Here is a 21,441-nt window from a genome sequence, read left to right as displayed (position 1 = left end):
CAAAAATTCTAGAATCCAAACAAAAATGGTGCATTAAAAATACACATCACGACAATAATTGCTTCAATTTGCGCTCGAGAGCAATTAATAACTATTGTTGCATCGTTCAAATACTAATTCACAAAAAATAAATAAATGGTTTCAGTTTGAAAACCCAACATGCGAATTAGTGACTCTTAGTCACTTCATATAAACCCACCCTATCATATATCTTTAACAATTTTCAACAAAATAGAAAACAAAATGTAAAATGTTTAATTTTCAGCTACTGTTTTTTCACATTCAACATTTAATTCAAACGGCTTTAGGCCTAACAAACTTACAGACACGTTTTTCAATTCATCCAAACTCTCTTTTGTTTCTCCCTCATTCACTAACTTAGTCACAACTTGCTCAAACTTGTCAATATTTTCATTTTCTTCTGGATTGTGACTAACATCGTACTTCTCCAAATAATTTTCCAGCGATTGCTTAACTTCACTTCGATCCCATATAAACTTTTCATCATCATGTTCTGTTTTACTGTCCTCAAATGGTTGAACTTTCTGGCTCTCGTGGAACAAAACAGTCAACAAATACAATGCATAGTCTCGATTTTGTTTTCTTGTAGGACATCGATCGGTCACAATTGTTATTTGATCTGTTTCTGCGTCGTATCGTTTTTCAAGCAACAATATCATCTTATTTCTTGCACGCTCGTCAAGATGCAGATTAGATAGTTTTATTTTCAGTGTGCAAATCCTCGAATCTGGATGTCTAACTGCAGGACCTGAGAAACAGAAATCACTCGTTGTAATTTCAAGTGGGAAAAACGCATTTTTCACGTCTTGATTTTTCAATTCTTGCGGAAACTTTGTCATAAATTTCTTGATAGCACTGCAGTGTTTCTCAATAGCAGGAGGTGTAAGATGCAGGAAATTGTTTATTTTGAGAAGTTCCACATTGGCGTATTTGGAGAGAGGCACGTAGCTGATGGATTTGCCCGAGCTTCTTCCGGCCCTCAGAGGAAGCGGGACCACTGATGGTTTAAACACCTGAAGAAATAGCAAATAAGAGACAATGATAATTGTGATTTCTGAGTAATTTCATCGGAACAGCATTAGCGCACAGAGACCTGTTTGCAGCTGCTCTCTTTCCTATTATTCACAACAGTGGAGACTGTTCTCTTCATTGGTCATTACTTCTTTTGTCGACTATGGAGAAAATGTAAATTTAAATAGAGAATATAAACCTGGGCAGTCGGCCATACAGCAGTCCAATCCTGATCGACAGGCATTCGCTCCTCTCTTGGTTGCGGATGAAGAGTCATTTCATAATCACGCTCCTCTGGCTTCTTAATGAACTTCTGCTTTGACTTTTCTATAAAAACAATTGAATTTACAGCTACATTTTTTAAAATTTCAGTGAAGATTTAAAAATGTTTTAACGTTTGTATATATTACAAAACGTAATTTTCGATTTATCCAAGTAAACATATGTTCCGACCCACGTCAGTTGGCGAGGAACGATATAATCAACTGATTTCTTGTACAGTCATTGATGACCGATCAATATATTTGACGAAGATATGAGTGTTATCTCACGAAAGCCGTTCGACCGAAGAATATCTTGATTAGGTGAATTATCGAAGTTCATTTTCTAGGAGTGGCGAAGTTTTCAATTTTTTTCAACTCGACCAAATTTTAATTTTTTTGTTCATCTACTCTGTAATTTTTAATAAATTTTGATGTTCCAACTAAATTTAGTGGGGGAGAAACTATATGCTCAACTTTTTTTTGTTCAGTCAATTTTTGCCGATCAATATAAACATCGTAGTGTCATGGGTGGAATCATTAGAAAGCTTGTCAAGCGTTGAATTTCACATTCAAAAGAATTTGTTGGATTTAGCTTTTTCCGAGTAGCTGACAAGGTGAAATTTTGTGAACCTTGGCATCACTATCGTTGTTTTGTTCAAATTTTTCGGAAGTTTTTGCTGAAATTTTGACTAGTTTTGCTTAAAAAACGATATAAAAGTTAGAAAAAATCTCATTGGATTTACGTTTAAAGCTCGTTTAACAGAGTTGATAAATTGCTTGAAACATCAGTTTTGGCTGTTTTCGAAAATTCAGCATTTGCATTTCTTTCAAGAAAATTGGTACCAAAAATGTTGGTATTTCAACCACTTTGTACAAATTTGCCTGTAGTGTATACATAAAAATTGCTGACACAACCTTCGGTTATTCAGATTATGGACGTTTTCACCTCCCATTCCCATGAAAGTCTTCTGAAACAAACATTTTAGCGGTCTTTCGTTAAACTAAATTGATATTTATCTAAAAGGAATTTATTTTTTAATTATTGAGATTTCCGTTTGCCAAAAAAGCTATTAAGCAATCATCTGGAATGAGGACATTTCTAACGGCCGCGAAGCGATACAAAGCCAGTTTTGATCTGATGGTTGAAATTTGCAATGAAAAAGTATTCGGTTTTTGGGTCTGTCCCCTATAAAACATTTGTTCGTATTTTTCTTCATCCCATTTGGAGACATATACGTTTTTACTTTGCAAGTTATGTTTTAAACATTTAACATTTATGTTCAATGGAGGCCGAGTGATTAAATATATATAAATTTTCTGAGTGAAGCTTATGCTTATTATCGCACCGACAAAGAGTTCCATTAAAGCTTTAGAATCCTCAATATTTGCCAGCATTTTGTCTTTCTCTAGTTCTTTCACGAATTCAAAATAATATAAAGTCTAATTCAATGTCTAAGGAGCTCCTTTAAACACTTTCAATTAATAACCAATGATTTTTCGCTGAAAAAAACGCGGTAATCAATTATTGTTGATATATTGACTTTTTATAGCTATTTCGGAAACAATTGGAACATTTTTTTGCATTCATGGCGGACAAGCAGACAGCAATAAAAAAAAACTTCAGAGAAAAGCTTACGGTTTCTTGACTTCTACACTGTTCGCGCACAATTGTTCGTAAAACTTTGGCCTCCATCTGCTTTCGTTATTTTGTAATCTATTGATTTAGTCTGATTAATGACGTGTCCAATTCACTTCACAAGAAATAGAAAGTCAATCCATTTAAACTTTAGTTGAAACCTTGTGGTTGTTATTACTTATGGCCTCAATTTTTTAAAACGGTTCTTGAGATTGGTCACGTTTACTCTTATCTCTGTCACTTTTCAAATGAGGAAAACTGAATAAATATAAATAAGTTTTCTGAAAGAAGCCAATGCTTTTCATCGCACTACTGACAGAGTTTTATTAAAACTTTAATGAATTCTCGAGTTCTGCCAGCATTTTGTCTTTTTGTAGTCTTTAACAAGTCCAAAAGAAACAAAGTCTAAATCACTGTTTAACGAGCTCTTTAAGACCCTTTCAATTGATTACCAATGATTTTTCGCTGAAAAAAACGCTGTAATTATGCAATCTTATTATTGTTGATATAATGACTTTTTATAGCTTTTTCGGAAACAATTGGAACAAATTTTTGCATTAATGGCGGACAAGCAGACAACAATAGCATCTTTGACAGTTTCGTTTTTATATTTTAATTGCAGACCAGAATATCAAATCTAAACTCAATTATTAAAAGAACAAAAGTACATGCAAATGAAGGCCAAACAAATACAAAAAAGTTCAGAGAAAAGCTTACGGTTTTTTGACTTCTACACTAATCGCGCACAATTGTTCGTAAAATTTTAACCTCCGCCTATTTTGATTATTTTGTAAACTATTGACTTAGTCTTATTAATGACGTGTCCAATTTTCACAATCAATAGAAAGTCAATCCATTTAAAATTTAGTTGGAAACCTTGGTTGTTATTACTTATGGCCTCGAAAAACAATTTTTTTTAAAACGGTTCTTGAGATTTGTAACGTTTACTTTTATCGCTGTCGCCTTTTAGGAAGCGTAGTCCTAGCAAAGAAGGAGTTCGCATTCTCTTTCAAGTGAACTCAAATGTAGGATTCACTGTTTTACCAATTAAACAATTGTTTTCTGGCGTTAATACTGCGAGTTTACATAACTTTCAAATTCAAATAGTTTCTACTTTTGCAGTTCTTTATTGCCGTCCTGTCTCGACAGATTTGAACGTTTTTGTTCGACTACTCCGTAACTTTCAATAAATTTTGATGTTCCAACCAAAATTAGTTGAGGAGAAACTATACGCTCAATTTTTTTTTCTTCAGTCAAATTTCGCCGATCAATATATACATTGTAGTGCCATGGGTGGAATCATAAGAAAGCTTGTCAAGCGGTTGAATTTCACATTCAAAAGAATTTTTTGGAGTTAGCGTTGTCCGAGTAGCTGCCGAGGTTTAAAATAGTATTTGGCTTAAAAATACGATAAAAAGGTTAACAAAAATCTCATTGGTTTTACGTTTAAAGCATGTCTAACAGAAATGATGGATTGCAAAAACATCAGTTTTGGCTGTTTATACGAAAATTCAGCACTTTGTACAAATTCAACTGTAGTGTAGAGATAAAAACTGACGACACAACCTTCGTTTACACAGGTGATGGCAATTTTCACCTCCGATGCCTATGCAAGTCTTCTAAAACTAACATTTTAGCGGTCTTTCGTTAATTTAAATTGATATCTATCTAAAAAGAATTATTTATTTTTTAAAGATTAAGATTTCCGTTTGCCAAAAAAGCTATTAAGCAATCATCTGGATTTAGGACAGTTCTAACGGCCCCGCAGCGATACAAAGGCCAGTTTTGGTCTGATGGTTGATTTTTGCAATGAAAAAGTATTCGGGTTGTATTTTGGGTTTGTCCCTTATAAAACATGTTTGAATTTTTCTTCATCCCATTTAGAGACATGTTTTTACTTTGCCGGTTATGTTTTAAAAATTTAACATTTATGTTCAAATGAGGCCAAGTGATTAAATATATATAAAACTTCTGAGTGCAGCTCATGCTTATTATCGCACCGACAAAAGGTTCCAATAAAGCTTGAATGAATTCTAAATTTTTGCCAGCATTTTGTCTTTTTCTAGTCCTTTGACCAAGTCAAAATAATTAAAAGTCTAATTCACTGTCTACGCTTTCAATTGATAAACAATGACTTTTCGCTAAAAAAAACGCGGTAATTATGCAAAATTAATCAATTATTGTTGAAATAATGATTTATTATAGCTATTTCGGAAACAATTGGAACAATTTTTTGCATTAATGGCGGACAAGCAGACAGCAATAGCATCTTTGACAGTTTCGTTTTTATATTTTAATTGCAGACCAGAATATCAAATCCAAACTCAATTATTAAAAGATCAAAAGTACGTGCAAATGAAGGCCAAACAAATACAAAAAACTCTGGAGAAAAGCTTGATGGTTTTTTGGCTTCTACACTGCTTGCGCACAATTGTTCGCAAAAATTTGACCTCTGCCTGTTTTCGTTATTTTGTACTCCATTGACGTAGTCACATTAATGACGTCTGCAATTCACTTCACAAGCAATAGAAAGTACTTCCATTTAAAATTTAGTTGAAAGCTTATGGTTGTTATTAATTACTTAATGGCGTTCAAAGAAAGCGCTACAGATTTTTTAAAGTAATTTTGGCGAAAATATCATTTTATAACTCTCGATACCGTTTTCTCGCAAAAATGATTTGATTTTTACCTGTTCTTTTTAAGTCATGCAACAATCCGCACAATGACAGATCTTAATGGCTTTAAATGCAGGTATCAATTGAGCCATTTAATTATTTTAGTTTATAGCTAATGGTTTTCATGACTTTGATATTATTTGTATTCAAAAAGTATTAGTACATTTCTTATCTTTGCCCTTTGCTTCTTCTACTTGTTGAGTATTGTCAATTCAACGACAAGTTCCATAACTTTTCTGACAAAATTCAAGTCAATTTTTTGAGTTTAGTTTTAATCCAAAGAAACCTTGACTTTGTCTCTTATATTTTTTACGTAAACGTAACCATGAGCTCCGTTCGTAATTATTACTGGTTTTTTTTTATTTTCTTGTTTGTCTGGTCTCCTAGCATCCTTAATGGCCGATGTCATCAGCCTGCTTATTAAGCATTTCTAATTTGTATAGTGGTTTGAGCTTGAAGTGATTTTTTAATTGGATACAACAATGACTTTCGAACAATATACGAAGTTTTGAAAGCTTTCTATCTCTTCCTCAATTGGTGGCCAATTAAATGAAAAACACGATTGAGCAGGGCCGAAACATTGTGGGAACGCACATTACCAAGCCTCCTTGTTCTATTATGAAAAAAACGTTGAAAGCCATTGAGACCTGTCATTATCTAAATGTCTTACGACTACAAAAACAACGATTGCAAGGAAATGGCGTCGAAGCCCATAAAATCATCATCTATTCACCAAACACAAAAAATCAATTTAATAGTGCCTTCTTTCAATGTAGTTATTGCGTTTTTTGACTTGTCTTCATTGTGATATTAATGTGATAATCGGACAAGACAGCAAAAGTGAACCAAAAAAAATGGAACATGTCCAATAAAAGTAATGGAAACTCATAATATGAACGCCAAAAAACATAATTTAATAGCTAAGCTAAAATCTAAGTCATTTGAAGGTCACGCGGAAATTATGCGAAAAGAAGGCAGAAAAAGGATAAAATTTTTAACAACCATGCCCTTTCAACTAAAAAAAAAGGTTAAAAGTCATAACAACCATAGCTTTCAACTGAAAAGTAGTATATAGATTAATTTGTTACTGCTTAGGAAGGCGATTGGACATGTCATTAGTGAGACTAGTCGTCAATTGCCAAGAAAAATGCCACAGTTTGCTGAATCAAATTAGGACTATTTCAGCTTGTATTTTCTAGCAGAGAAATCTTTTTCAAAATAACTTTATGAAAGCTAGCATTGACATTAAAAATAGTCATTTTTCAGGATTTAAATTCTATGTAAGTGACTGTTGATCTCATTGTCCAACTAGTGCAATGGCAGCTTGTCACAGTTCTGCTATTATTGTCAAAACCGATCGCTTAAAGCAATATATCGCATTTTTCGAGGAAGTAATGGTCTCAATTGTGTTCTGTTTATAATAAGCCGATGCCTTCAACCTGTGAGCATGAAAAGCGGATCGTCGCATAGAGGAACGATTAATCCTGTTAGACGGTTTGCTCTGTAGAGAGATAAGAAACACTAACGAAAAACTAAAGCGGTCTCATTTCCGAAATCACTTGAAGATCTTGCTGAGATTATGCTAAAACTGGTTAAAATTTTTCCGTTTTTCTTTTCTATTTGAAGATTTTTTTGGCATTTTCCATTATTTATTTTTAATTCCACTCCTTGAATTTACAGTTAATTTTTACCAAAAAGTTATTGGAGCGAAACACTCAAAATGAACCAATTCAAATAATTACGGTTTCTCAATTGTTCTTTTACTTTATGTGTAGTTGATAGAGATTGTTCACAGTATATTGAAGTGCATGTATATTGAAAGACACGACGTACGAATTTTTTGAAAAGCTGATTTTTATAACTCGGCCTGCAAGTCAGGCTCTTATAGTTATTTTTCTTCATAAATAAATTCAAATGTTTCTATCTTCAGAACGGATGTCCATTATGCTGAATTTTTTGGAATTGAATAGCAAATTCGTTGATTGAGCAAAACTTCGGTTCAAAAATTCTCCTGTTGCTGAAACTTTCAATCACCTTTTAAAAGCGTCATTCCCGTTAATCTCATTGTTCCGACAAGATTTTGTTGAAGAGTTCAGAGGAAAATACTTGAGCCCACTTCGTGAGGTTTTTCATGATGCTCTCTTTGAAACTTAGTTAGTTTGAAAAGTTAGTCAGTTTCACACGTCGCATCAAAGAACATCTTCAGGCTTCACAAGCTTCTGGATGCGAGGCATCGGAATGAAGCTTTTATCAAAACTCCTGGTTTTTAATTACAATATGATCAAAAAGTTTCCAGCAACAAATAATATTAAGAAATGCACAACTATTATTACTTCTTTGGGTTACTTAACACAAAACAGTTGAGAATTAATGGCCTATCAGAAGAGAAATTGTATTATCAGTGTTCTATAAAACTCAGAACTAAGCTATAAGCGATAACAAAAAAGCTTACCTGTTACTATTCTCTCCTTTTTAGGCTCAAAAGCTCGAAACATGTTACTTCTCGACTGCACAATTGACATACTCTGTAAATTGAACAATTGTCCATTTATTATGGAGCAACCTTTGCACATCGCTACAGTTTCTCGCGTCAACCTCATTTTATATCCCTCTGAAAAGACAATCTTAAATGAGTTGACATGTCAAATTTCGGCATGAAATATATTGCATTTGACAAAATTTAACTCTTAAAATGAAGCCTAAAAATTGGAAGGACACTTTGAAGGAAACATTGAAGAAGTTGACCAAAACAAGCGATCAGTAATCATTTTTATTTGGACAAAATATCTTCTGGACATCAAGTTTTCTACCGAAATCATCAAAACATTTATCAGTATCAATCTATCGCAATCAAGTCGGGCGAAATTTACATAGCAGTTACAATTGAAACGATAAATTTAATAGCAATCATATGAACCGTTTGTGCTTGAATAACAGAGGTCATCACTCATTGTAACTATTTCAAAACCTTGCAACGAAAAAAGAAAAAAAAAATTATGAAACTATCAAACTGTTAACACATGGAAATGATGAGCAAATGAACAAAACAGTTTCCCCTTTATGATATCTTGGCCTTCGAGAAATCCATTTCGGGATGCTGTGCCATAAACTTTTGCAAGATTTCGTTCTTCTTTTGGTCTTCTGATGTTGGTAGTCCCATCTCCTTCTGTCTCTGGTCGTACATCATCTTCTCTACCATCGCTCGTGTTTCGCCATCAAGATCAGAAAGCTTAGAATTCTCCGGTTCCACCTAAAACGATCAAGAGAAAATAAAGATCAACAGGACCCGATCAAAAGCAATTAAGGATTAAAATTTCATTAGATAGACCTATTTCCAGAAAGAGAACCCTACAAAACTTAATTAACTATCATGGTGCGACTCAATTTTTGAGTGAAGCTAGTGATGTATGTTGAATGACCATATTATATCACAGACCTGAAAACTAACGCTGACGCGTATCAAAAACGCATGTTTTTGAAGCGTGATCGAATGGTGGAAGAAATTTTGGCGCAGCGACAAATCTATGAAAACGCGTCCGACAAAAAATGACTTCTTCAATTGCCATGTTATGTTATTTGAATATTAATTGTATAATAACTTGTACTCCAATTCCTATAAACCTAGTAAATGGGGCCTCTATTTACTAAATTCTTTGGCATCGAAAAAACTCAGTCCCTATCCACGACGTGGTCTTTAAATGCCTCTGTAATTTACCCTATTAAAACCCACTCTACTGAACGTAATCTACTGAATCAAATAAAACTAATATACACCACATTCATTAGATGCTGCATTAAACGGAGAGCACCATCATGGTGCAAATAGGAGCCTCCGTTCAGAGCATGCATTCCTCGCTCAAAGATAAGTAATTTTCAGATAAATAAAGAAGCTGGCTCACCTTTTTGGTGTTGATATGTGGATCTGTCGTCAACACCTGTGACCACCAGTTCATCTTGTCCACCTTCTCCAAAGTAAACACTATGCTCTGTCCCTCAATATTCCACATACACTCCTCAATTTTGATCTCTTTGTGCAGTTCCCCGTCAACTACGGGATCCTTGCCTTTGATACCAACTTTGAGGTGCTTCTTTTGGATGTCAACTACACAGTCTCTCGCGCGCACCTGTTGGTAAGCAGAACACTTAGCTACATCTGATGTCAATTAACTACACTAATTGAGCAATAATGACACTTGACATAACAGGCAGTTTTATAAGCAAAATAGGACGTCAGATTTGTCTAACAAAAATGATGTACGGATTAGAAAATATCTTAGCACATAAATATCTGACAGTGCATTTTAACGTAATGCAAACCATGGCATCTCACTTTATCTTAGAAATTTGATTACTCTGTGCACTGGTTCACGATAGAATAGGTTGTCTATGATAAAGTGGTGTTTCTGTTGTTTTTTTTTTACTTCTAATATCTTCGAAGTAAAATGCCGGTTCAAAGCCTTTCTTTTTAACAACTCTTTTTAACTTCTTCCATCTATTCCAATGAATTTCAATCGGGGATAAAGAGAGCAATAAAAGGCAATTCAGCCATTAGAATTTAAGCATCATTTTTTGCATTCAAATATTTCCTCCAATCATAAGAGGAATGAAATTCGTCACATTGTCGGAACCGGTCTCTAAGGAATATAGAACACCTTTTACATTGACCTTTCCCCTGACATAAGATAAATCTTTATCTGAAAACAAATTATATTGAAGCTACTTCATGTTTTGTTTGAGTCCGATTTAGTTGCTTATAGTCCTTTAAAATATGCAAATTTGTTCCTGGCATTCGAAATTAAGATATTACATATTGAAGTGAACCCCGAGATTTACGGTTGATTGAACTCCGCATCAAATTGCAAATTGACAGAGAAGCTCATGTTTGCAATAACACCCTTAACGCCTACCTTGAAATCTACTTTGAGGGGTACCCTGATCTCGAGTTCACTGAGTGTCTGAGTAAAGCTGTAGTTCTCGTAATCTCCACCATTGCCACTGTTGGGCTTCATCTTTCCCTTGTCCTCTTCACTTTCTTCATCGTCTTGGTCTTTTTTGGCACTCGAATCTGATGTTGAGGTGGATGGCTCGGCACTAGTTGAGGCTGCTGGTTCTTCGTCTTAAATAAAGCCTATGATATGATAAGAGCAAACAGAATTAACATAAACCGAATACCACCGGGAACTGCTTTCGAAGGGTCCGATAAATGAGAGGGGTCAAAACTAACAAAATTGTTTTTCAAAACAAGGTTGTGCTTTCTCAGCAGTCTCGGTAATCCGCAAACTTACAGCCTACAAAGGCTTGAAGAAAGCTACCCAAAAACTTAAAGCTCGCGGGCTTAAAAAGATTATGACGTTTCTCAGGAAGAAACGTCAAATAGCTCAAGCAAAAGAATATTCCAGAACGGTCCAAACTGATGTCAGGACTATATACCCAATACCACAAAACCTAATACAAGATTCCAACATACTCAATTCCATTATACCCAAAGCAGAATTACCCTATATATAAATTAAAAGTTTTATTCTTGAAATTAACGTACAGTCTCAATATTAAGGTACCAGTCTACAATTAAGTACAAATTAACTAATTAGACGCAATTTAAGTAAACAAGAGGCAAAGTTATCATAAAATAAACTGTTTGAAATAATTTCAGGCGTCATTCTACTCGTTAAATTCAGCAAAAAAATAGACGCTAAACATGAGCGAAATTACTTGGGGTACGTCCTGTCCCAGCAAAACCAATTAACTTTAATCCTTGATGGACATGAGATTCAAAAGAAGTTAGAAACAAAGACTACGCAATGCAACTCCTAAAAATGTAAAGATTCGGCCATTACCAATGGCAAACAATTATTATCAAAGAAAAACGAGCACAATCATAAAACTGTTCACAGACAAGTACAAGCAAAACAAATTCTTGGTCAAATGAAGGCGACGGCAAGTACGGAACAGAATCCAGTCAATAATATGATAAATGCCAGCAGTCTGTTACCAATTGTTTCAACGCAACTGTCTTTAATGATCTGCATTAAATCGAACGCTAAACCGACAAAAGCAACTGAAATCGTACAACAACCGCCAATTAAAGAAAGACATTTCGAAGTGCCCGCCAAGTTTAAATTCTGCCTTTATGACACAGGAACACCTGGCAACGAGAGAATGCTAAATTTTGGAACACAAAAAATCTTGGAACACAAGAGTCGTTGAAAACCAACAATGCGCTTCGGCTCTGTGGCGGAACTTTCAAAATACCTACCAACTAATTTTATCAACCATACAAAATTCATGTTCAGATTGGAAGATTTTGTCTACCTTGTAATTGTGCTCTACTTAGCAACAAAAGAGAGAACTGTTATTGGAAATTTCTTACTGGCTTGCATGAACTTACCGGTGAGCCAATGGTATCGGCTTCCTTCGATCTTGTAATTGGGGAAATACAAGATGTCTTCGAAATTGGCAAAATAGAATAATTTGCAGATGATAGACGAGTCAACTTTGTACTCTCAGAGGACGTATATCCGAGGTGAGAAAATTGGCCCCATCAGTAGAGAACCTCAATACCCCTCGTAACTCTGGAACCTCAACAAAGATGCAGCTGAACGCTTAGCAAAACAACAAAAAGTTGAAGGCTGGCATTTGAGCGATACCTTCCTTTTCAAGGCAACCGTCCTGGCATTCGGACTTTTCTGGAGAAGAAATCAATCGATCCTGCCTATCAGAAGTTCAACATTACCAAAGCTTTTAACGGAAAGCACAAGAGCCGAAAGAAATACTGAATGAAAACGTCAACATTGCGAAAAAATTCAAAACTGATTATTTCTCAAATTTATGCTCACTTTCATACTATACACATTCCTCAGCTTTTATACTAGTTGTATGAGCGTTTTGTGTGGTAATTGAATATTTTTTTGTAAAAAAGCGTTACTCAATAAAAGAAGAGCTAGAGAGCTATAATTTGACAGTGATTTTCTATATGGTATAGTTTTCCAGATTCCCCTCCCTGCCCACTGCCAACACCGCGCATAGCCGGTATTGGCAGCTTTTGCCGACTTCTTCCTAATTTTTTGTTTCCGATTGTTTTATTAAATCAAAATTCAATTTTTCGAGAAACTTTTTGAATAATCGAATTGCACTGGCTATATTTTCATGTAACCGCGAAAACTATGCATAATAAAATGACACACAAGACTACAATAATTGCTTCAAACTTCTTTCGAGAGCAACGTGTTAATTAATTCGTGCCTTTGGGCTTTGCAAATATGTGGAATCACAACAGACATCTGAAAATCTTAATATTTCAATCGACCTCCACAAATAAACATCTGGAGGCGCTAAATAACGTTTTAATCGTTGTTTGAAATCCCAAGTATAAATATTTCTCAAAACAAGAATTAGAATATTTGTAGCATAGACTAGATGTAACCTATTCTAAGCAACTAAATACCACCAAAACCAGTATGAATATTTCTGACACTTATTTACAGACAAAAGAATTTGTGGAATTATGCACTTCTAGAATTTGTCCAATAAATATCACTGACTTACTTGTGCTAGCAGCTTTTTCTTCATCCAACTTCTTCTGAAGAGCCTCGGCCTGCTCGTCTGTCAACTCCTGAATTTTGGGCTCGTTATCTACAGCACTGCTACTAGCACCACTATCACTGCTTTTGTTAGCTTTAATCTCTTTTTCTTCCTTCTCTTTCTGAGCAGCCAAGCGGGCTTTTAATTTCTCCTCTGCCTTCTGCTTTTCTTTCTCTTTCTCTGCATTTATGGCCAATGATTTCTTTTCCCATTTTTCATAAGCTGCATCCACGATCTTTTTAGCTTCACCCGGTTGACCTGAAAACGGGATTAAGAACGGAATTAGAGCACAGCCACTGAGACAAGAAACGAGAACATGGGATCAAAAATCCTCAGAAACAATCTGAGTCTTAAATTATCATCTTTCCCTAACAGTTAACCAAAAATACAACTTTGATAGCGGCTAGTAGGTTTTCTAGTATGCCGCAACGCACAATGTCATACTTTTGTCTAAATATAAGTTGTCTCAAAGTTAAGCATGTTTGTCATCGATTATCAGAGAGAATGACTTATCGGTTATTTTATACATCGTAACCATTATAATCGAAACACGCATTTATAATCATAAAAGCCACAAGTGTTTTACCTCCTGAGAAAAAATCGGTACGCTCAGCCAAAAATCCAAATACACAATCCAAAAGGCCATGTACTCCCCCGAGGTCCGGATTGGAGGCTAAACTGGCCAATGTGTTGTAAATTATTTCATTCTTCGAAGACATCTCGGTTCAAAACGCAATATGGACACAATGTCCCAAGTTATACACAAAATTATCTGAAAAGACGTGAATGATCTACTTTACAACTGGCTTGTCCAAATGAGAAACTTGAACAAATCAATTTCAATCATTACACTTCAAATGGATCTATTACAGACAAAGCAGCAGACAAGATTCATGCTTTGTTCAAAAACCCAAAAATGTCGTATTTCGCTTCCGAAGTTGCAGAAACGGCGCTTGAAAAGTCAAGCAAACTTTAACAAAACAGTTTTATAGCATGCTTGTTCTTTGCTCAAATATTATTGTCTGCGTTTTTCAGCGTTCAAAGACTAACTCCAACAAAAAATCTAATTTAGAAAATTTCTAGCGATGAGTATTATGTTTTCTGTTAGACAGGCAGCTGCCTGAGTTGTTATTTTTATTTAACTTATCTACCGAAAAAAAATTAGCACCACCCAAGGGTTTTAGTATTAAAAAATCACCCTGCATTAAAACAGGTGCCGCAACTAACGTCATAACCCTCATGCGTGAACGGTAACCGCCTGCTTATTTCTCATATTTCAGCGGGGCAACAATCAATAACACCATAATGTGCGTTTTGTGTTTATTTTTTTACAAAATATGGGCCTTTTAAACTGAATCCATATCAATTATTTTTGATCACTTGGGTGCAGCAAAATTTTTCGGGTAGTTAAAACGGTGTAAACGAAAACACAAAGTGGGCGAGTGGCCATGAAATTGTAAAAGCTGTGAGAGGAACGACAGAGAGCTCTTGTTTACAAGATTTGTCCATTTTGTCCGACTTCGTTCTTCGATTTTGTCCCATTTCGTTGCTTTACTTTCTGTTTGCATCCTCCAATTTCTGATTGTCAGGATTGAGAAATTTTTTGGCGCTAAAAAATCATTTATTCTGCAATAAGCTTTCATGGTCATCTGATCTGTCGATTGTAAATGAAAAAAAAACATCTGCAAGGTTATTGGTTATTATTTGCCTAAAACAGTTACCACTACGTTGGATTTTTGGCTTGATAGGCTTTAAATTTGTCAATTTCCAGCGCGGATTTTTAATATCCCAACATTTGCCAAAATTAGGGACCAAGGACTACTAAAACAATTAGTTGAAGCAAAACGAGGTCTAGATGAAGCCACTTTTCAGATGGTTTGCAAGGATAAATTTCTTCAGCAATTTCACATAACTGCATCAACTACAAGAATTAGGAAATTTTGCGTTTATTGAAAATGGCTATTCCGTTGTCATCTCATGCTTAATCCCTTAGAAACGTCGGCTCTAGTTTCTAGTTCGCTGAAACTTCTATTAATCAGCAGACACTTTTTCTGTTTAAAGAAGCGTATAAAAACATAGACCGACTAATGTCGGAAGAATTGCTCTTGAACGACAGGCGGGTGGAAAAAAATTGACTCCGCCGGGGTTCGAACAACTGACCTCTCAATCCATAACCAGATGCACTGCCAATTCGGCAATCAGGCCCCACTTTTTGTTCTGCTGCACCCGATTTTATATTACCAAGAAGCTTTACCTCGGAGTGACAGCAATAGAGATCACTCAAAAATGAAGAACGAAAGCGTGAAAAAATCACTTAAGTCAAAGAATGTTCTAGAAGAAAAGCGCAAAAACGGTCAATTTGTTTGTTTTGTTTTGCCTCTATATGACGGCAGTAATATTTTCTAGAAATTCAGCAAACATTGTATAATTATAATTAAATAATAATCAGTGTTTCAAAAAAGGGATAGTAACCTCTCAATTTTTTATTAAAATTTGTTTCTTTTTCAAAGAGCTTTTAAAAATTATTTTTCACAAAAAAAATGTCTGATTTATTGAGAACTTATAATTGTGTAACGAAGGTTCGCAAGACATCTTTAACGGCTATATAATATTTTTTAAAATCATTGAAAACAAGGGTCACTGCTGCTGAATTTCAAGCTGTCTCGAAATTACCGTCCAATGTACGGTCTTGTTGAGAAGTTTTTTGTGTATATTGCCTCTACTTTTTGGTCAATAAATTTTTACTGGTTTTTTTTCTGGTTGATTGGAGCATTTTCACCAGAGAACTAGAATTATTTTGCACCAAGGTTTAAAATCTATTGTTTAAAAGGGCTAAAATTGGACTAAAACGGTAATTGAAAGAAATGAGTGGTTGCAAATACCATATTCCGTTATCTAATCGATTACTAGTTATTTCAGGATAACAGATACCATGTTTTACCATGCTCAGCTTCTAAGGGATTAACAGAGGCGAAAAGAACAAAAAAATTTAAGTAGCTTGAAAAACTAGCAGAAATTATTAAAGACACTTAAATTTTCAAAATTTTCGAAATTCTCAATATAGCCTATCTGCAAGCTTTAAAAAAATTCAAAGCTGAAACAAGAAATAGTCGAACACCTAACAGTAATAATGACATTACCTAACATCTGTCTTCGTCGCTTTAGAATTCGATTTTTTCCGAATAGTAAAGAGGCAGGAAATACGCGTTAAATTAATCATGTCACATGCTTTTAAAAATTTTCTTTATATACTAAGTGTAAACTAAACAATACAAAATGCTCACGGACATATCTCACGCAACTTCTGGAAGAAAAATCCCTCCAGGATATTAGCACATTTATAAAACTCAGTTTCAATATCGTTATATATCCTGCAATTGTTGAAAATCTTTTGCATATCTTCCACAAACGCAGATCTGTCGTTGTATTGCCCTTTACGTAGCTTGTCAGTCATGGCTTTCAAATCCATTGGCTGTTTAATTATTATGTAATAATCGGGCGCTTCATTTCTCTCAACTGGTCTCTGAAATGGCCACGCTGATTGGTGGGCTTTAACAGCCTTTAAGATTTCCCTAAATTTATCTTGCAAAGTTTCTTCATCTTCCGGACGCTGTTTACTTCCATTATTGGTTTTCTTGGGAACCAAATCCGGGTTTTGTGTCTCCATTTGTTCAATCCTCCGCTTGACAATCTCAATTTGCTGCCTAATAGCAGTTGAAAAGTTTGTGTATGTTATCTTTCGGTTTAACTGGCAACCCATTAGGGTAGCACCCTCGTACTCTTTGATATAACCAGCGTAACTACTTCGCGGCAGTTTGATGTCTTGTGAAAAACCTTGCTTCTTGAAATACCCCACCGCAAATTCATCCGCATAAGTTAAAAAATGATGAATTCCGTGTTTGATGTGATAATCTTTCAAGTGATTCATCAGATGTGTTCCGTATCCTTTCACTTGTTCGTTTGAACTTACTGCACAAAATACTATTTCAGAAAAGCCCTGAGAAGAAAAGGGTCGATACGTCACGCCACCGTTTACGTTGCCGCCTTTTATTATAACCAGTGATCTATGTTTTGGATCGAATACTAATCTTGTAATGTACTCTTTTGGCATTCTAGGAAGCTGATGTGAGAATACAGTTTGCAGCTGTATCAACCAATTTAAAACATTATCAGGAGGAACTTTTTCCAAGGTATTTGAAATCATATGGAATTCTATGATTCCTTCTGACTCCTCTTTTTTGGCAGCATCATCACGCGTCATAAACAAACTCATTTCCATAGGTAACAGTTCATTCTCACGTTCTATATCATTTATAATATCACGCAGCTCTTTGTCAGGAATTGGACAAAACTTGGAAACAGTTTCACGATTGTGATCAGTGTTTTCAACCATCTTGGATCCATTTTTAGCACTACCAATTTTCCATGCGTTCGATTTCAATGCACTCAGTGACTTTTGCATTTGGGCTTTGCTTTCCTCATAATCCTCGTAGCAAGGTCTTTTATAAGGTATTGCACTGTCATCGCCACTTAAATTTCGTCCACTAGCTGTTGACGCTGGACTTGTGGCATCGCTATCGTTAATAGGCGACTCTGGTTCTTCAATTTTAGGAAGTGGAGGTCCAACTACAGCTTTGCTTCGTTCGTCAAACTCTGCAGACCAAATAGGTGCGTCCGCTGAGAAGACTTCACTTTGAAGAACGGCAAGAAACTTTGGCAAATCAGTCAGAATTATTGTTTGCTTCTCGACTGGTAACGTCTCCTTATCCGTTCTGACTTTGTCCAACAATTGTCTTCTCATGTTAATATAGACCAACTTTGTAAATTCATGACCAAACACTGTCGTTAAATCATGCTTAGTGAGACTATCACAGAACGTTGGAATGTTACAATAGCAAAACCACTTGACAAAGAAATCTCGATATTGATTCTCCTCTTCCTGAGAATTGACGGAGCTTCTGAACCTTAAAGGTGAATCTAAACGCCAATGGTTTAGGCATTGCAGAAATAGCTGACCAAGGTACCTCATAGTATTGCTGCTTTTGGGTAAATGATCACTGTATTTCAGAATCAGAAAGTTCCTCACGGCAGTTTTTATGGACGGAACCTCAAATGGAGGTTTCTGCTCTAATTCTATCGCTTCATTTGGGGAAAGTAGGAAATTGTCCCTGATGGTTTTCAAAACAGTGAAGTAGGCCTGACGACAATCTGGATCGAGTTCTGTGGTGAAACAACGAGTGAGATTATCTATGTCTACAGCACGTTTGACTAAACAGTCCAGCTCATCTTTTTTCAGCGTTTGCAGTTCAGAAGTGGAATGTTGGGACCTAAACATTAGCTCCTTTAATTCAAATCACAAAAGTATTACGCGAAAAAATTCTACAAGATCATACCTACAAAAACTCTGAAACTATAGCTTATTTTTCAAAATACGTTTTGTATAGAAATTTTACTTATCTATATTTTCAGGTTCCCCAAAATTCTACCAAAAAGACAATTTATTATTCATCAAAATAACCATTAATTTGATGAATGACAAATTATTTTCTGAACGTGGTATTGTACAAAATGACACCAACCACGTGATAAAGCAAATAGTAATTTCCTTGGAGTATTTGACATAATTGAAAATGGTCATTCAAATTCAATCTTGAAAATTTGAAATCAAAAATTGATTTGAAACAAAGATTTGGGAATTAAGAAAACTACAAAAAAGAGAAGAAACGAAAACTGATGATTCAACTGTTAGGCAGTCTTAACCAATGAGCTATTTACATAATTATAAAGTAAAGTCGGGCATAATAACCTTTTATGACCGCAATTAGTACAAATTGCACTTTCAGGTCCTTCGTAAAAATCGTGGAGAGGAGGTGAATTTGAACTTAATTTGTTCTTGTAACCTTTGCACTGCATATCACATCCACCATTAGTGGTTCCACTACTATGGCACTGAACAAATCGAGATACAAAGGCCACTTTGTCACCCGATTCCATAGAATAAAGACTCTGTTTAAAATCGGATATGAGTCTTACATTATTTCCGATCCACAGGTCATTGTGGTTAATTCGACCGATTTGCTCACTCAGACTAACTAGTTCGTCCAAAGGAGCTTTGATTTCTGACTTGCATTTAGTTGTATTATCAGCAACGCTAGATCCGCCCCCGTTCCCATTTCCCATTCTCATGCACCCTCTGAAATTTAGCTAAAAAATATTAAGAATTCTTGTGCCTAGGGCCAGCTCAATTCAAATAATCAGATTGGCTTTCGTCTCCAATAAACTCACTTCAGTCCTTTGATTAATTATTGTTCCGACCCCCACTTTAGTGGGGAGGAGGAACTATATACTCAACTGGGTTTTTTTTTGTTCAGTCAATTTTGGCCGATCGATATATTCATCGTAGAGAATTGTGAGTGGTATCATTAAAAAGCCCATCCAGCGTAGAATACGGAATTAAAGAGATTTTTTCGATTTTCGTTTTTTACAGGGAGTTATTGAGGTTTAAAGTTTTGTGAACATTGGACTGTTTTTGTTCACATTTTCAGTAATTTTTGCTAAAATTTGGCACAATTTCGCTAAAATAATTCAAAATAAGTTAAAATTTTTAACGACAGAGTGTTGTTGTTACCATTAGAGATAGAAGAGCGTTGCTGAATTGTTTGATTGAAGTTTTTTATGGCTAAAATTTTCGATAAATTTTTCAAAATTCAAACTTTTTTCATCAAAAATGGCACAAAATATGCTTTTTTGGTCCACTTCGTTACAGTTTGCCAAACTTAGTGACCTAGAAACGTTGACACAGACACCCTAATCTCAAAAATAGCACTAGTTGCAATTAGGCGCAGCATAAAAGCCTACTGGATATAAAACTTTGCCGTTTTTTGCAGATTTAACTCTATAATTATACAAAATGCATCGTTGTTTTATTTAATATTTGAAGAATTCCACTCAACAATGGGTCTAATTCGCAAGCACTTGGAACACCTGGTCAGTTTGCTGGGCGCGCTACAAAATCAGGGAGAGGTTCGATAACATCATGGATTTTTAGAATCAGAGACTTTTTGGTTTTTATTTTGATGCTGCCTTTTTTCAAAATAATTTGCTTTCTTTTTTTTTATGTTAATTACTGACAATATTTTTTATTCCCGGCTCCGTTAATGAGAGCTCCAATTTACGCAAATTCGAGGCCAAATGTAGATACAGTTTTTTTCAGAGAAACCAAAGGGTTTTTATGGCTTTGAGGAAGAGTTTTAGTTAAATTTAACTGAATTCTTGTCTTTTGCCTTCAATTGTTATTCTTTTGGCAGTCTAATTTTAAAGTTTAACCACTCGAAGATCAACATTTTTTCCTCAAGGGGTGCAGTTGAACGTTTTCTATTCATTTGGTCGTTACCTAATGTCTCTTATGTTATTGAATGTATTTGTTTTAGGGAAATTTCTGTGATTTTTTGTACTTGTCAATTTTTTATATTACTTTAGTCAACAGTTTGGTTTTTCACAGTAGGTACCGGTCAACCTTTCCTCCTTATAGACTTTAAACTGATTTTGTGGGCGATTGTTTTAATACAAGGTTTTCTTGCTTTTGGTACTACAAGTTATCATACAAAATTTTCTGATTTTTGTGCATAATTGCCCATTTTTGCTGTTGTTTTTGTTTCTTTTTTAAATTGTCACATTATTCAACAATCTAACTGAAACAAACTTAACAAAATTCGAAACTGAACATATTTTTTGTTTTCCTAACATATGGTTTGAAGGGCTGCGACACCGTTCTCTTGCAGAAATTGGTAGTTTTTTATTTTTGCCCTTTATTTGTTGTTAATTTTTGTTGTCATATGCCAAATATTGTGTAATTAAAGGTCTCAGTGTCCAACTATAGATACAAAAATGAACTTAACAACTGATATCGGTAAATAGCTTATGGTTGTTTCGACTTTCGAATAAAAAAAGAGTAATAGTTTTCTTCCAGTTTTTCTTGTGGTTTGCATTTTTTTTTCGTATTTTACAAAGTTGTATCAATTTCGTAAATTAGCCTTATTATTTAGAGCTTTTTTCAATGTTTTCTCGAATCAAACGATATTTTTTCTGTAAATTAAATGTTTTAAATGATGTCTTCAGGGATTAGACAATTTGTTTCAGAAAAATATTTTGAAGTTTAGAAACTTTTCATTTTTTGTGGTTGTTTTTGTTGTCATTTTGTGATAGTTGTTTTTACAAAAAGACGTTATGATGGTCAAAAGAGACACAAATTAAA

The 21,441-nt window shown here is 34.8% G+C and overlaps 3 protein-coding genes across 3 annotated transcripts in view; all 3 read right to left on the bottom strand.

Annotated features, from left to right (window-relative positions):
- Positions 1-239: 239 nt before the first annotated feature.
- On the bottom strand, positions 240-8,213 carry LOC142337203 (small ribosomal subunit protein mS35-like). Its single transcript, XM_075386336.1, has 3 exons — positions 8,059-8,213; positions 1,232-1,359; positions 240-1,034 (listed from the first exon to the last, which is right to left on the bottom strand). Exons 1-3 carry the CDS (start codon positions 8,204-8,206, stop codon positions 255-257), a joined length of 1,056 nt encoding a protein of 351 aa, XP_075242451.1. The 5' UTR covers positions 8,207-8,213; the 3' UTR covers positions 240-254.
- Positions 8,214-8,360: 147 nt separating this feature from the next.
- The window catches only part of LOC142336358 (nuclear migration protein nudC-like), a 472,960-nt gene continuing 459,879 nt past the window's right edge, over positions 8,361-21,441 (bottom strand). The window contains exons 2-6 of the mRNA XM_075385127.1: positions 13,774-13,961; positions 13,152-13,445; positions 10,514-10,722; positions 9,506-9,730; positions 8,361-8,856 (exon numbers count right to left, since the gene is read on the bottom strand). Coding sequence (XP_075241242.1) covers positions 8,665-8,856; positions 9,506-9,730; positions 10,514-10,722; positions 13,152-13,445; positions 13,774-13,906 — 1,053 coding nt within the window. The 5' untranslated portion in view covers positions 13,907-13,961 and the 3' untranslated portion in view covers positions 8,361-8,664. The remainder of the gene's footprint in view (positions 8,857-9,505; positions 9,731-10,513; positions 10,723-13,151; positions 13,446-13,773; positions 13,962-21,441) is intronic.
- LOC142336356 (histone acetyltransferase KAT2B-like) lies at positions 16,382-19,740 on the bottom strand. Its single transcript, XM_075385124.1, has 2 exons — positions 18,994-19,740; positions 16,382-18,514 (listed from the first exon to the last, which is right to left on the bottom strand). Exons 1-2 carry the CDS (start codon positions 19,371-19,373, stop codon positions 16,468-16,470), a joined length of 2,427 nt encoding a protein of 808 aa, XP_075241239.1. The 5' UTR covers positions 19,374-19,740; the 3' UTR covers positions 16,382-16,467.

This window comes from Convolutriloba macropyga, chromosome 3 (genome assembly GCF_964194025.1).
Source record: "Convolutriloba macropyga chromosome 3, txConMacr16.3, whole genome shotgun sequence".
In the NCBI taxonomy this organism is placed as follows: domain Eukaryota; kingdom Metazoa; phylum Xenacoelomorpha; order Acoela; family Convolutidae; genus Convolutriloba; species Convolutriloba macropyga.
The sequence above is the reverse complement of the archived record's forward strand: the minus strand, read 5'-3'. Positions and strand labels throughout refer to the sequence as shown.